The 15,781-nt window shown below is 39.3% G+C and overlaps 2 protein-coding genes across 2 annotated transcripts in view; one reads left to right on the forward strand and one right to left on the reverse strand.

Moving 5' to 3' along the window:
• mtor (mechanistic target of rapamycin kinase) overlaps window positions 1–15,781 on the reverse strand; it is a 96,610-nt gene that overhangs the window by 54,941 nt on the left and 25,888 nt on the right. Inside the window, 5 exon segments of the mRNA XM_039799787.1 lie at window positions 12,213–12,358; window positions 13,611–13,773; window positions 14,349–14,491; window positions 15,015–15,161; window positions 15,628–15,720. Of these exon segments, the coding sequence (XP_039655721.1) occupies window positions 12,213–12,358; window positions 13,611–13,773; window positions 14,349–14,491; window positions 15,015–15,161; window positions 15,628–15,720 (692 nt within the window).
• Window positions 4,507–8,224, forward strand: angptl7 (angiopoietin-like 7). The gene is made up of 5 exons (XM_039799788.1): window positions 4,507–5,025; window positions 6,522–6,622; window positions 6,718–6,912; window positions 7,142–7,337; window positions 7,454–8,224. Exons 1-5 carry the CDS (start codon window positions 4,665–4,667, stop codon window positions 7,624–7,626), a joined length of 1,026 nt encoding a protein of 341 aa, XP_039655722.1. The 5' UTR covers window positions 4,507–4,664; the 3' UTR covers window positions 7,627–8,224.

The raw sequence follows: 15,781 nt of genomic DNA on the forward strand, positions 1-15,781 counted from the left end.
ATACGGTCTCCTTCATTATGGAAAATATGGAACAGTTTATTTCACCCCTATACGTGACCAGGTTTAACTGAGATGCAGATCATTATGCAATGTATTATTTTAAAATTCAAATCCATGGTAACCTAGGTATACTTGTCTTATAAAAAGGATAATATCCATCCCATCGGCATGTAATTTCAATTCAAACTGTGCTAATAATTAAGCTAGACTATGTTAATAACTACCAATACCAATAGTATTGGTTAATGTAAAAGAAATCCAGCAAACCTGCTTTCTTACATTAAAGAACAAAATTTTTTCTTAAAACTAAATAACGATCATGAAGTGAATCACAGGGAGCCCATTTCCAATTTCCATCCTTTGAAATGTTTTGTTTATCTAAACACAGAATATATTAATGATTCACAAACTACAGAGTGCAAGCCTCACAAGGAAATATAATGCCTTCAAATAAGCCAAAACAATAACATTTGTAGAATTCAAACTGAGGATCTTCTGTGCAGACAGAGCTGACAGGTGGAATAGGTTACTGTTAATAAAGATTATGTAATTCAAAGTTTTGAGATAGAGGCCCTGGAATCCGCTGGCTCCTGCTTTTACCTCCTGCCTTTCCTGTAATTGAACCCATGAGTTCTCCGATGACAGCTAGGCCCCAGTGGTCACTGTTTGATTACAAAATGTTTTTCCAGTGTATTTAGGGACACAAAAGCCGTCTGTGAGAACGTTCTGACTAACACCACTTTGTTTCGTCAGCTCGCACTTATCAAAGATAGATGACTGCTGCAAAGCACAGCAGGGTGTCCAACCTGTCTTACAGGGCAAAGGAAAAAATCTGTTCAATGAAATGTGTGGGCTTCCCAAGGAAGTCATATAAAGAAGGCGGCTTTGGGTAGGCTTAGTGAATACCTCTAATGTTAAGAGGAGCCCTGCATTTTTCACACAGAGCCTGGTGAGACATAGTTAGAGGGTAAATGCTGTTTAAAGAAGCTGTTTTGAAGGGGAAAACAGCGTGATGCTAAACATATAAAACAGCATCCATCTGGACTTTCTTGTACAAGCACTGAATGACAGAGTCCAGGACCAGAGGAAAGTGATGCCGCTGGGATGCATTGCTGGAAAGTGATATGTGACTCACAATGAGAAAATCCAGGAAGGCAAATTATCCACATTTTTCCAAGAGACTGACGCACATCAATGACTTAAGGTTAAGATTTATAGTGAGGTCAACAGGCACTACGCACCATCAAACATTACATTATTTTTGTAATATTATTAGTTAAGCTATTATTTTGACAGAAGCTAAGGTTAAAAAATAGAGCAAACATTCAGACCAGTAAACTTTCTGCGGTTGGCAACAGAGTTAGAACTAGTTTGTAATGTAACTCAATTACAGTATATTTAACATATCATAGAAAGATACTTATCTTAACTGGATTACCTTTAAATAGTTTCTCTCTGGTAGATATCATAGGACGATTTTAAAATATAATGGCAAGAATGAATATCCAGGAGATCATTATGTGGTGACTGAACCTACCCTGAAATCATCATATTTGTTTGCAGTTTTTTGCTATAAGCACCAGTAGATACATGTGACTGAGCCACACAAACAGTGGGGCTGACCATGACATTATGGAGAGTTGTTGTTGTTATTTTTTGACAAAGGGGGGAAATCGAGAAGAGGGTCATGCCTATGATCTAACCAGAGTGCAGAATTTGTCTGGCAATTAAAAACATTGCAGCAAACTGAACATGAAGGCAACCTATTATGTTTGTATAAAGACGACAAATGGCTTATTACTCCCATATGTGTCTTACAAATCAAACAAATACAGGAAACTAAAAGCACAGGTCAATATTAAAATAAAATAAAAATAAATAAATAAAAACGTACATGGGAAATTGCAAAGCGGTGACCAGATGTAAGAAGTGGCCAGCAACATTCAAGGATAAAAATATCCAGTTGAAGGACGAGCTATACACATCCAAACATGTAGCTTCAACACTGTGAAACATCAAAGCAATAAAAGACCATTAATTATGTAATATTTGGCAATTTGTGCTCTGAACCACAGTTTCCATGACACAAAGATGATGCACAGCAGAACGATCCAAAGTGTTTCCTTATTTGTTTGCCTGACCAAGTGAGGAAAAGTGACAGACGCCTGCCAAACATTTGGCAAGAGGGACAAAAAAAAGCCTACGGTTAAAAAAACAACAAGGTCTCTGCTAGTAATGCAATATCATGTAATAAGATGGGAGACAAAGGTAAAAGTGTCAAGTTTTATATCTGTTTCATAGTGGTGATATTCCGTCAACCCTATATGCCCCTCCGCTCCAAGCTTTGTGCTTCCATGGGTTACATACATTTATATAACTTCTCATGCGGTCCTGTACAGTGCAGGGTAACGTACAGTACAAGAAATTAAAACGCAAGCCATGGCATAAATAGGGATACATTTTGGGAATTATGGTGTCTCGAATTGTAAATAGTGCAATTGTAAAATATTTTCACTTATAGATGTTAAGTTTTAACAGGAATGTGTATCGCATCATCCATGTGAACATACACTAGATACTGACCCACTCACAAAACATTGCTCCACAGTGCTACAAGTGGTCAAAGACTCCACAGTGTACATTTGAGGCAAATCTTTTGGTCTTTAAAAGGCTTAAAAATAAATAAATAAATAAAAAAAGAGTAGCTCAATGTTGTGTTTTCATACATATACTGTCAAAATTGTTTCTCGTCTATGGATGTGCAAACGCCTCAATCCCTGCCTTTTCCAGACACTCCATTCCTGTCCATGTGGAGGAGTGCAAAGCCATAAAATTCAAGTAAAAACTGACAGGAATGTCCTGGTTCAGCCATGTCTCAGTTAAAGTTGTTACGCACAACTCCCTGTATTTACAGCATACTCTGGCACTTCATCATGGCAGTTCACCTATTTTGCACAGCAATGATCACACATAGCTGAGTATCATAAAAGTCACGCATGATCGGTTGTCTCAACACCCAAGGCATAAACCCCCCCAAAACCCCACAACCACCCCTTTGGCCTTAATCTCTAAAGGCGTCTCCTCTAAGATGGCAAGGCTGGCAGCTCCTCAGGGAAGCTGGGATGAGCTAGACATTCCACAGATTGGAGATTCAAGAAAGCCTCCCTGATGTCTAACAATGCAAAGGTGTTATTTCCACCCGCAGCCAGCAATTGGCCTGTTAGAAATGTTAAATAGAGAAGCTGACACAAAAGCAGGAATTTTGCAAACATTGTCATTTAGCCACACAAACGCACCACATTCAGCACCAGGTTGTAAATGGTGGTTCAAACCACCAATGAACACTTTCACAAGGCTGCTTTGTACCATCCACAATTGTAGGTGTTACACATTTGGCTCCAACCACAATGACCATTGTATGTGCCATGAGTGTTTCTTTCCAATAGTGTACAGTATTACAAAAAACACTAAACTATTGTGCTCCTTTAGTCCTTTTTAGAAAATGTATACATTTGCCTCAAATGTACCCTGTGGAGTTTTGACCACTTGTAGTACTGTGGAGCAATGTTTTTATGAGTGGGTCCACATATGCACTCATTTATTTACACACGTCAAAAAACTAAGAGCAGCAGTATTAATCACCAGCTGGACAGTGACTATGCAGGACAGCGACTCATTGATCTGAAGAGGCTCTTTTTTTGTCAGTTAACAGGCAATTTCTCAGTTAAACTCTCCTGAATAAACTAAAGGTTGAAAACCAATTATTGATTTATCTTCCATATTATTACTATCCATATTATCATATTTTAGCTCTAGTAGAAGAGTATGGTCTAGACCTGCTCTATACGACAAGTGTCATGAGATAACTACTGTTGTGATTTGGCGGTATATGAATAAAAAAAACAACAACAACATTAACACCAATGTCAGCGTTGTCTGTGCTATAAGACAGCAGGACCCTTCTGTTATTCATCAAAGCCACAAGAATATCACTTCATTCTGTTGTTCTCTAGTAGGTAACAGTATACCATTTTAGCTACTTAAAAAAAATGCAGCACATGTGTGGTGGCAAAATGTTAAGCCTTTACACATGTAGACAGCATATTCAGACTTTGCCTGTCTTCTCCTGAACAAATTCTTTCCGCTTAATGGAAACTGTATTTTGGCCTAATTTTATCCTCAAGGTTTTACTAAGCCTCTCCTTGTATCAATATCCTTTGAAATTTGATGCTGAAAGGCTCTGCAGAAAACATGCATGTTTCAACATCTGACAAAAAAGGTAGCATCAATAGAAATTTTAACCTACAATTAAGAGTACTTAAATTACTTCACACGTCTCTTGGCATGTTAAGAACTTGGAAATTGGAAAGGGATTGGAAAGGTCCTCCACCTTGAAGGTTGGAGAGGGTCAGCACGGTGACTGGTGCGCACTGGGAGAGAGGGGGAGGACCCACATGCAAAATATTTAAGATGTTCAGGCAGAGGAGGGCTTCACTGTGGATATAAGACAGAGTCTGGGGGAGCCTTTGGTCAAAGAGGAGCTCCAACTCAACTGGTCAGCCAAAGCTATTGTCCGTTTGATATTTCCGGCAAAGAGCTTCTACAGGGATAGACTACTCTTGAATACTGAAAGCAATCAAAAAAAAAAATTTAAAATCTAGAAAATGGCAAAAGTAAATTTGAGCATAGTGGCTCTGGGGGTCACACTGCTACTGTTGGCTGAGACATGGGCACAGAATCCCAGGAAGAGACTGGCACCTCCAAAGCCCCCCAAGGCTCAGTGCTGTGATGAGGTGCGCTCTCTCAAGGTTCAGGTGGCCAATCTGACTAGTCTCATGGAGGAGATGAGTCGCAAGCAGGAGATGGACATGATGAGCATTGTGAAGCAAATAATGGAGCTGGACAAGAACAATCGGCAGCAAGAAGCTCGGGTCACGGAGGCAGAGAGCAAGTACTCAGAGATCAACAACCGTGTGGAGATCATGCAGCTACAAACCCTGCAGTCTGCTACTCAGACTTCATCAGGTGAGCATCACCACTTTTTAACAGCTGTTAATAGAGTAGGAATTCAATGACATACTGACCAAAGTTCTGTGTGCTGCTGGTTGGTGTCATAACATCTCAAAAATTGCAGAAATAATTTTCTGTTTAACAGTTTTTTTTTGCCAAAATGAATTCACATGAAATCAATTTACATAAACAAAATAGTCCTGGAGAGAGTTTGTAAAATGTTCACACATCCATCAGTGACTAACATGTCACTGATATCAGTTACTCTCGCCACCAAACGCAATGCAATCTTGGGGGAATTGTTGGCTCTCTGTAAATTATAGTGTGGTCTAGACCTACTCTATATGTAAAGTGTCCTGAAATAAGTTCGGTTATGACTTGACACTATAAATAAAATTGAATTGAATTAAACCTGCATAATTGACAACTCTCTTTTCATCATCATCTCTCTATAGCCTGTTGAACAGTTGGTCTGGTGTCGAATTCACACTCCAGGTGTCAAAATTATTTCCACACATGGACAAATATTTAAGATATGACTGAACTTATAAATGTACTGTTTGTCTACCAACCTTTTCAGCCTGTCTCAATTTTGTTTTCAATTCAATTATCAGTTTAATTTGAATAATTTACAAGAAGTTGAAAAGATATACTCTTCTAAATAACAAGCCATCATTTCACTGGAATGTCCTTAAATAGGCCAACTAGTTTGCACACAAGACACTCATTTATTTATATTTATATATATATATATATATATATATATATATATATATATATCTTAGCTGTGAAAAACTATAATCAGCCTTGTCCACTGCTTTGTGGGTCTCAGAAAATTGCTGTGAATTGGTTGCGAGGTAGATTACAGTGCACACACTTATCTGAGCTGCCCGACAGCAGTCAAAAGCATTAATTTGGAGCTGAAGTCCCATCTGCAGGGCTGTCCATAAAGAGCTCCATCAAAGCCAAATCATCGCCGACATTCATCTGAACTTTACACACCACTAATCAGCTCTGGCTGCTGCAGAGAGGTTAACCAGGCATGACGTAGTTTATTATTTCAATACCTTAACTGTGTGGTCTAGCAGGGCCACATTTATGTCACTGGCAAAGGGAACACAGAGGCCTTTTTAAAACTTGAGTAAATTAGAGAGAGGAGGGCAGAACAGGAAGGGATGCAAAGATTAGAAGAAGTGGAAGGTTTCCATCGCTTTTTCTTTTACACAGACTTTTTAAAGTATTGGCCTCATTGCGCCATAGTGATCTCATAGCCCTATTAATCGCATCACCATACTGCAACAGGAGTAAAAGAGGGGAAGTATGCAAAAATCGGAGCCATGCTGTGCATATTCCCCTCTGTTTTGATCGATTTTGCTTTTGGAGGGGGTAAAGGACACTTTTTCATCTGCCCAATCACTCGGATATCCATAAAGCTGTGAGAATTTATGGCATTCACATTTTTAAGAAACTGCATATGGTTTTATGATAACTGAAGAGATTCTTTTTTCCAGATGCCACATATGACTGTGCATCCCTGTACAGCAAGAACTACAAGATTTCTGGCGAGTACAAACTGCCTAAAGATGAGTTTCTTGGTACACCTGAGCTGAACGTAAGAATTATTATTATTTCAGTGTTGTGTACTTTTAGGTGTAAAAGGTGATAGTGAGGTATCACATTATATAATATTTTGGTAAATACTTTCAGGTCTTCTGTGACATGGAGACAAATGGAGGTGGCTGGACTTTGATCCAAAGGCGCAAAGTCGGCCTGACATCATTCAACCGTGACTGGAAGCAGTACAAAAGTGGATTTGGATCCATCCGCGGAGACTTCTGGCTCGGCAATGACAACATCTTCCGTCTAACAAGGCAGCCCAGTATGCTCAGGATCGAGATGGAGGTACGTGTTGGAAAACATGGTACCCATGTAAGCTTTAACGCATGTACGACCCATTTCATTGCCAAAAGTAAAAGGGCATAAACACAGAACCAATTTGTTTCTATGGGTACTGAGCGTAAGAAAATTCATAATAAATCAAACTCCTTTTTAGAGACGTTAGGCAGACCATGACACACAATATTCTCAGGTTTTATAACTGTCCCTCTCTGTTATGTGTTTTCCAATGCAGGACTGGGCTGGAGTGACACGCTATGCCGAGTATGGCTTTTTCACCGTGGGTAATGAGCTAAACAGCTACAAGCTCTTCCTTGCCAACTACAGCGGGAACGCTGGAGACTCCTTGCGTTACCACAACAACACCAACTTCAGCACCGTCAACAAGGACAATGACAAATGTGTGGATGACTGTGCTTCCCTGCGCAAAGGTAAATTATTAATGCCACAGAAACCCACGGAAATCCATCCTTGCAGTCATTAGTAGATACATATTTCCCTCCAAATTAACATTAAGTCTATTTATTTTTCCTTCATCTCCTTCCAGGTGGTTACTGGTACAACTGCTGCACTGACTCAAACTTGAATGGCGTTTTTTACCGCTACGGTCAGCACATAACAAAGAATGCAGATGGGATCACTTGGTATGGCTGGCATGGGTCCAACTACTCCCTCAAGAAAGTGGAGATGAAGGTCCGGCCAGTGAATTTTCAACCATAAGTGCTTCAGCTGTGTGTTCTGGACCGAGATCATACGCATGAATGCTGAGAGATCTCACTAATACCTGTTTAACCAAATTGTGCTTTCCCATGACTGCGAAAGGAATGAAAATGTAGTTTGATGGTCTAGTTAAGTTTCAGTCAGATGAATGTGTAATGTTTTTGCTGTGGTTGATTGTAAATTGTAGTTCATTTTGTGTATTTATCAGTAAAATATTTTATTTTTCAAAAGCTTTGATAGATGCTCTTTTACCACTGTCCCGTATGGGTAACTGGATTTTGATTCCTTCTCTCGTTTGTCTTGAAAGCATTAGGATGTATGTTGTAGTTAACACAAGCCATTTATGGGTAGTAGCAAGAATCAGTCCAGAGTGGTCTGGTTCAGGTATAAATCATTAACAACTGGTAGGAACTAATTATCTTTGTGAGTTGCTGGAATGGGATTAACCACCGAAAGTACTTCCTATGAATTACACTGCATTTTATTGTAAAACCTAAACCATTGATGACGGAAATGGGTCATTTGTAAAATGTGTACAGCGCTGTAATTATGTTGTTTTATGTGATAGAAAATAAACATATTTTTTAAAAGAGTGGTATAACCCGTCTCAAACAGGTTTTTTCAACACTATTCTTTTCGTTTAATAGCACAGTTGAAACGTGACAAACTCAATGGAGATTTTGTGTCCATTCTTGTCCAATAATAGCGACATATTTGCCTTGAACCACCGACCTCTGACTCTTGGATCATCTACTGACATATTTTCCAAAGGTCCCAGGGCACCTAAGCCAAATGCAGGAATGAAGACCACACACACATACGCACACTCTATTCTGCCCGTCAACTTAAATGCCTCTAGGTTGACTACCTTGAAAACAATAACACCGTTTTGCTACGCTTTGAACCAACAAAGAACTCCTTTGAGCATTCAAATACCTACAGACAGGGACCACTGCCTATACAGGCTCAGTGGTAGGCTTAGTGAAATTCTCTTCCTTTTACAAGTAGAGTAAAAGAGTAAAAATCTAATAAAAGCTGGACATGTATCCCTGTCCTTTAGAAAAGATGACCACGGTGAAATGAAGGACACCCAAAGGGGATGGTGATAAGATGACCAGGTCTTTCTATATCCAACAACAAAAGCAGACCTTGAAAAGCGGTGGATGGTTCAACTGCATCTATAAGAGGTCAGTTACTATTGACGGTACAACACAATTCTAATGACTAACAAGCTTTACTTAGGAAACCCAACTGCTACAAAAGTAATTTATACTTTTTTTGGTAAGTTTTCTGAAGAGTTCAACTTAAGTGAATAGGGCTGCCAAAAGTTATTATTCGATAAATATTAGGGCTGAAACGATTCCTCGAGTAACTCGAATAATTTGATTACTGAAAATCATTGATGCAAAATTCTACGCCTCGAAGTTTTGTTTAAACAATGTAACTAACGATGCATACCGCAATGTTTCCGCACAGATGATTAATACGGTCGCACAACGGGTTGACGCTGCTGGAGATTGACGGCGGGATTACAAAATGAAGATAGTGAGCGAAAATAGTGAGGGGCTAAGAAAAGAAACAAGTGGCGAAAACAACTGGAAGTTTGGGATCATTTTAAGCTCCAAAAAAAAAATCTGTACAGTGTGTCACAGAGCAGACAAGTTATACAAGGTAACATTAACATCTGCAGTCTCTGGTCCAGCGTTTTACTACAGCATGCTACTCTGCAAATAGCAAATGTTTTGAAAACAAGCTAAAACGAAAGCTGTTGGTAAACTGCTGGCAGAGACAAAGCAGCCCCCTCTATCTTTACCAGCGCCTCCTGCACATGGCTACTTAATATGCACGTGAATGACGTCATCAGACCATGCCGTCTTCATTCATTCAGTCTTCATTCTTTCTAAACTTCAAATCAGATCAGCCTTCTGAAAATGTGTCCTCCTGAACAGTATAGTTAAATAGCCCTGCTGTTAGCTTTGTACAGTCACATTAACCTGGGCTTTGTGACAGCTTTTTTGTATATGCAGTGTAAAGACCCAGAGGCATGAAGGGGAAGGGGGACGAAAAAGATTTACATTTGGGCCACCAAAAATGTACGCCTAGCCACCTATTTTAGGGGCTGGGGGGCCCATGCGCCCAGTGCTTACAATTTAAGGAATACAATTGTTGCTTTTCTAAAAATGAAACAGTTGTTTTGTAAATTTACTATTGCTATTTACTATAAAGAAAAAGTATTTTTTATCCGATTACTCAATTAATGTAATAATCGGTAGAATACTCGATTACTAAAGTAATCGATAGCTGCACCAATAATAAATATATTGTGTAAAGGTGAATTTGACCTCTGGGCTCCTCTTTTGTTAAACCCAAAGAATCATAGAAACTATTTAACTATATGGATTGCATTATATTGTGTGTATACATACATACATACATACTACACACACACACACACACACACACACACCTATACTTATAAGGTGTATGAAGTGTTCTTTTTATCAGACAGGTGTAATCTACACACCTGTCGCAGTAATAACAAAAGTAGAACATCTTAAGGTTCACAAAGGTAGTACATTGCGTGGCTACTGGACTGCATTACCTTGTACCAGCGTTCCTGTTAGTGTGTCCACCCCTTTCCACTCATACATTAAAGTGCTCATATTATGCTCATTTTCAGGTTCATATTTGTATTTAGAAGTTGTACCAGAATAGGTTTATGTGGTTTAATTTTCAGAAAACACCATATATTTGTTGTACTGCACATTGCCTCAGCTCCTCTTTTCACCCTGTGTGTTGAGCTCTCTGTTTTAGCTACAGAGTGAGGCATCTAACTTCTGTACCGTCTTTGTTGAGAGTCGCACATGCGCAGTAAGTACTGCTAGCTAGTCAGTTGCAGAGTATGAGGGCGAGCATTATAACGTGTTACAAAGTGACGCACGTTCGTCACGGAAGTAAAGGCTGGACTACAATAGAGCTGTTTGGAGCAGTTTGTGAACAGTGTTTTCTGTTGGAGATGGTAAGTCCATTTGGGGTGGAGTTTGGGCTTTTTCACTTTGTAAACCTATAACGTGCACAAATAGATATATAACACAATAAAGAAAGGGGGAAAGCCAAAAAGCATAATATGAGCACTTCAAGAACATTTGAGCAGTTGAGTAAAATAATGCACAAAAGCCACTCTGGATGACTAGCATAAGATTAGATTTTGCTTAACAGTTTGCAGCCTTCTATACATCTGAACATACACACACTGTACTAACTTAATTTCAAATTCCTTCTACCAGTGTCAAATTCAACTAAATCTAATAAAAACAGAAACAAATGGCCAATCCAAGTCAATTTAATGACACTGCATGATGTACCATCAACACCATAGGCCGCATGCTCAATTAACAATGTTCCTCTGTTGTTGGTAAAAAATAGGGAAAATGTGACCAATTTCCTGGCTCTTTCCAAAACTTTGGTGCCTGAGAATATAGTCGAACCACAGACTAAATATTTAGATTTTCTTAAAATCCCTCACACATCATTCAGAAGCTACAGTTAGAAAATATGTACTATTATGAGAATGTCACCAATTCAGATTGAATACCCTGAATTTCCATAAAAGAGCATACAATTCCTGAAATCATCGCAAACTCATCTACAAACACCATGACTCATCAGGTACTAAAGTAGCAGTGAGAATGCCTCTTTTATTTTTTTTTTTTTTTTTTTTTTTTTAAGTACAGCAACAACTCAGTAGATCCAGGTTTACGTGGTGCTTTTTGCACACCAGTGTCTAGATCTTTTATGGGAAATCCTGGAGAGGTGAGAACCAGATGGGGATATTGAAACCACCAGAGTGCTGGCTCCCATCATTCATCATCATCAAGGCTCCTGAGAAATTGAAAACAGGCCCCTGAGAAACACAAGTCCAGACACTCATAGATGAAAAGGAGGCAAGCATCCAATTAGATGCCTGGAAAACAGATTTCTCCATGCCATGCCAAAGGCATAGAAATAAAGAAGGATGAGAAAAGAGGATGGAAAAGATGACAGAAGATATCAAAGGCTTATGGGAGGATTATGTGTAGTATAAATTTTTGTGTATTTATTAAAATAAAAATTGACTTTGAGAGAATAGTTTAATGTTTGTCTTTAAGCAATAACTTCTAATGCAATAACTCTCACAGAGGCACCTGTCAAGCCTAGTTTTTGTGACGAGGATGAATCCACACTAACAGGAGCAGACCTCTGAATTAAAAACACTGAATTATGTTATGATCTCAAAGTTAATTACCTTCAAAGTTAAATATTTATTCAAAGTTAAAAGCTACATACAGCTTTGAAAGAAGCTACATATTTATTTGACTCTAATGTAATTTAAATTTAAAAAAACTATTAAAGTGGGACCAAAGGAGAAATTACACAATCATTCAATAAGATAGGTGGACTGTTAAATATAGTTATTTTCCCTGTTCATGTAAAGGAAAGTTACTCTTTTCAGTCAAATACTGTAATGAAGAAAGACTAAGTTCAACTTCTCACAGTTTATAAAGGACATGTTTTTTTCTCATACTAAAAGTTTGCAGACCACCTACCTGATAAGAGCCTCCAGGATGAGAGGAGAAGGACCTTTCTGAAACTCCAGCTCTTTGTAGTGCAAAGCTTTGGCGTAGGCGCGACATTTGGCAGCTCTCTCGCCAAGCAGCACGATGCCATTATCGTCTCTGAGAGGCAGAGGGCCCTGCAAAAGGAAACAAATTGAATAAAATAACCAATTTGTAATAGTAATATTTAAGGTACACTATAACGCAATTACTGTGAAGTACTGAAATAAGGTGGTTTGGTGTAGCAATTGAGTTACCGTAAAAAAGGGATGTCTGGTAGCCTACAGAAAACGTCTTATGCCCTTCTTTCCACTGACCCAGAATACAACACTTTGTATGTGTTTCTACTGCAGCCTCACAGCAGGGGTCACCCCGCTGAAATGCTTTATTATGACCCAGCCACGAAGGTCTCTGCCCTCAACAGAACAGTACCATCACTAATTAGCTCAACATGCGTGATCAAACAGTTCACTAGGGGGAAAGTGCCATCCTGAAAGGCTTTCTCTGTTAACGTTTTAGTAGTCTTACAATACCGGTGGAAAAAGTATTGCTGTGGTATTAAGTGTTATCTCCTTCAGAACAGTTCCTGTTCGGATTTTTATCACAATGATAACAGCCACGTTGTAATGATGGCAATGTTTTCTGATCCGCTCTTTTATTGTGACTATTAATGTTACTGTTGAGAAATATAACGTGGGCAAATGAGGAGACTTGGGTGGTTTCATACATTTACTTCGCACCTACATGTAGGTTCTGTTATTCGTGGTCATGAACTCTGTTTTGCATCTGGTTCACCATTTGAATTTTTGAGCAGATACATAAATTTAAAACACTGAATACGTTCATGCACAACTTTACTAAGTGTAAAGATACTTTGATGATAAAGAAAGGCATAAAATTAACAGAGCCAAGTAAACCGTCATTGTTGATTCCACAAAGACAAGATTAAAACAAATGAGATTTGAATGCTGCTGCATTGCCAGCTGGAGACCCATGAAAGTACAGCCTGATTTCAAATGTTATTTCAACATCATGTTGTGCATGTAATGTCATGGACATCCAAATAGCATGTTCTTTTTGTTCCACAAAGGGGCTGGACAGTTTGTATATAAAAAGCTCAAAAAATGGGCAAGTTATAGTTGAGTCATTGGTAGTAATGAATAACATCTAATCCTTTATGATGGGTGGTTTGGGATTAAATTCTATGAGGCAGTAAAAGCTTTATTTATCACGCTTTCAAAATGCACTACCTAATATCAAACTTTGAATTTAGAAAATTCTACTAAAATAGACCTGCAATAAATAAAAACATGACATGATCAATCCTTCAGTGTAAATTGTATTACAGTGATCCTGTAGTCAATGTAGCTGCTGCAGTTTAATGCTAACCTTGTCACTGTGCTCCATGAACTCTGCCAGGTTGAGCAGAGTCTGTGTGACCTCAGCGATGTCCTGGGAGGTGAGAGCTAATTCAATGCTGCGGATGAGCTCATCCTGCTGGTCCTCACTCAGCTCAGACCAACAAGACAGGAAGGCTGCGTTGAACAGGTCCCTGTGGACCACAGACACAGCATTTACACATTAAAACAAATAACCACAATGTGTGACATTACATTTATGATATTTTGCAAAAGCAGGCTTTAACTGAATTTTGGTGACCAGCAAATCCATAAGAAGCTAAATTATTCTATAGCTTGTAAAAAGGATCACTGTATAGCCAGGTCCAATGTTGTTTTATAGCTTTGATCACAGCGCATTTATAGTATTTTCCAGTAACAATCTGCTTCACATTTACAATTACACACATTCAGTCATATCTGGAAACTATAGAAGCTAAAGCTGGTAACTGAGAAGCTCTGCATGGATGAGTGGATCTACAAAATCAGTTGCGTTGCTTTGCTCAACAGTGGCTGTCCACTAACACTAATACTAGAGGTATGAAGCAGAAAGACAGAGCTTTCAATTCTTTGCTCTATCATTCTATGTCTCTACATTAATATGGCAATTATGTGAATGTTTTTAGCGGTTATAATGGATGTGGAACACTGACAACTATGACAAGAAAAAACTTTCTCCTCCCTCTATTCCTTATAGAGGGAGGAGGTAGACCCGAAAGAAGTGGTGTACCTGGCGAGAGGGATGTAGGTTTGTGCTAGTGACCAGCATGATCGCAGAGCTGGGGAGGACGACTCCTTGAGTAGCACGACACTCAAGCGCCTCAGCCACTCCAGCCAATCATCTTTGGACACCTTTCTGGCAGCACCCCAAGCCTGTGAAGAGAAAGAAATCATCCATCTCAGACGTCGCTGGGAACTACGTGGGAGCAACACAGTTTCTCCAGATCGGAGTGTCACAGGTAATGTGTGTGGGATGACCTGGCTGAGATGCGCACATAAATCTTTTGCTACTGGTCATCACATTCGCGTTCTTCCAAAATATTGCCTCATTTGGTGCTTTGATGATGGTGGTGGTGGAGAACACCGTGCAACGCATCAGTCTGCGTGTCAATCTCTCATGGGTATTCAACCATAAGCCACAGCATATGATTCACATCATTTTCATATTCAGTGACCCCGTGGGCCCCGAATATAAGCATCTGGTCTGTTGGTCCTTATGTCATCACTACAAGTAAACTATGGGCTGTTTACTGTGCACAATCACTATAGGTGCAGTCAACAACCATGCCAGTGAAACCAACAGTGGATATATATATATAAATATATATAAAAAACTATGGAAGTATAACTCAAAAACCCGTTTTTTAAAAGTAAAATGTCAATTATCCCTTCTGACCTTCTGAAGTGCAGTAGTGCTGACATGAAGCTTCTTCATAGGCCCCGCCTCTACAGGCCCGCTGACCAGAGCATCACCTTGGTTACCACGAAGATGGCGATGTTGGAAGATTAGAGGGTCCTCTTCCTCCTCAGCCAGAGTATAGCCCTATAACGGCCACACACACACACACACACACACACACACACACACACACACACACACACACACACACACACACACACACACACACACACACACACACACACACACACACACACACACACACACACACACACACACACACGGCACCAACAGGCCACCCACAGACAAACTGTTGAGTCAGGCCTCAAAACATGCTTTATGATTGTAGAAGTGCATTTCCTTCCTGAGGGATAACTGTTGATAAACAGAGCATGGTAATGACTTGCTTATGATGCATGTATTGCACATAAGCAAGTCATTTATTTATGATTATGTAATTTATTGCTTGACCATGTGCAGTTACTTTGTGTCATGGAGGGTTATAATGTTTGGGCCTGACTAGCCAAGAGGTAAAGAACAATGAATTTAGGAGACATGTTGGAAATGTGCATAGTATCAATTGCTTTAATATGTTTTTGTGGGGACTTACCTTAACAATGCGACATATGAGTATGTCATAACGCTGGTGGTTGATCCGATGCTTCAGCATCACTTTGTTCACCATGGGGATGAAGATCTGGTACTGAAAATAAAGGGAAAAGGGTAAATAAAAGGGTGTATGTGTGCTTTATGTGGTTTTGCCT

Source organism: Perca fluviatilis, chromosome 5 (assembly GCF_010015445.1).
Source record: "Perca fluviatilis chromosome 5, GENO_Pfluv_1.0, whole genome shotgun sequence".
NCBI classification, from domain to species: domain Eukaryota; kingdom Metazoa; phylum Chordata; class Actinopteri; order Perciformes; family Percidae; genus Perca; species Perca fluviatilis.

What these genes read in the sequence shown, in the direction of transcription:
- angptl7 (XM_039799788.1), top strand. Translation starts at nt 4,665, where the DNA reads ATGGCAAAAGTAAATTTGAGCATAGTGGCTCTGGGGGTCACACTGCTA. An exon ending in TGCTACTCAGACTTCATCAG is followed by an intron (nt 5,026 to 6,521) that starts GTGAGCATCACC and finishes TCTTTTTTCCAG; the next exon opens with ATGCCACATATGACTGTGCA. An exon ending in TTGGTACACCTGAGCTGAAC is followed by an intron (nt 6,623 to 6,717) that starts GTAAGAATTATT and finishes AAATACTTTCAG; the next exon opens with GTCTTCTGTGACATGGAGAC.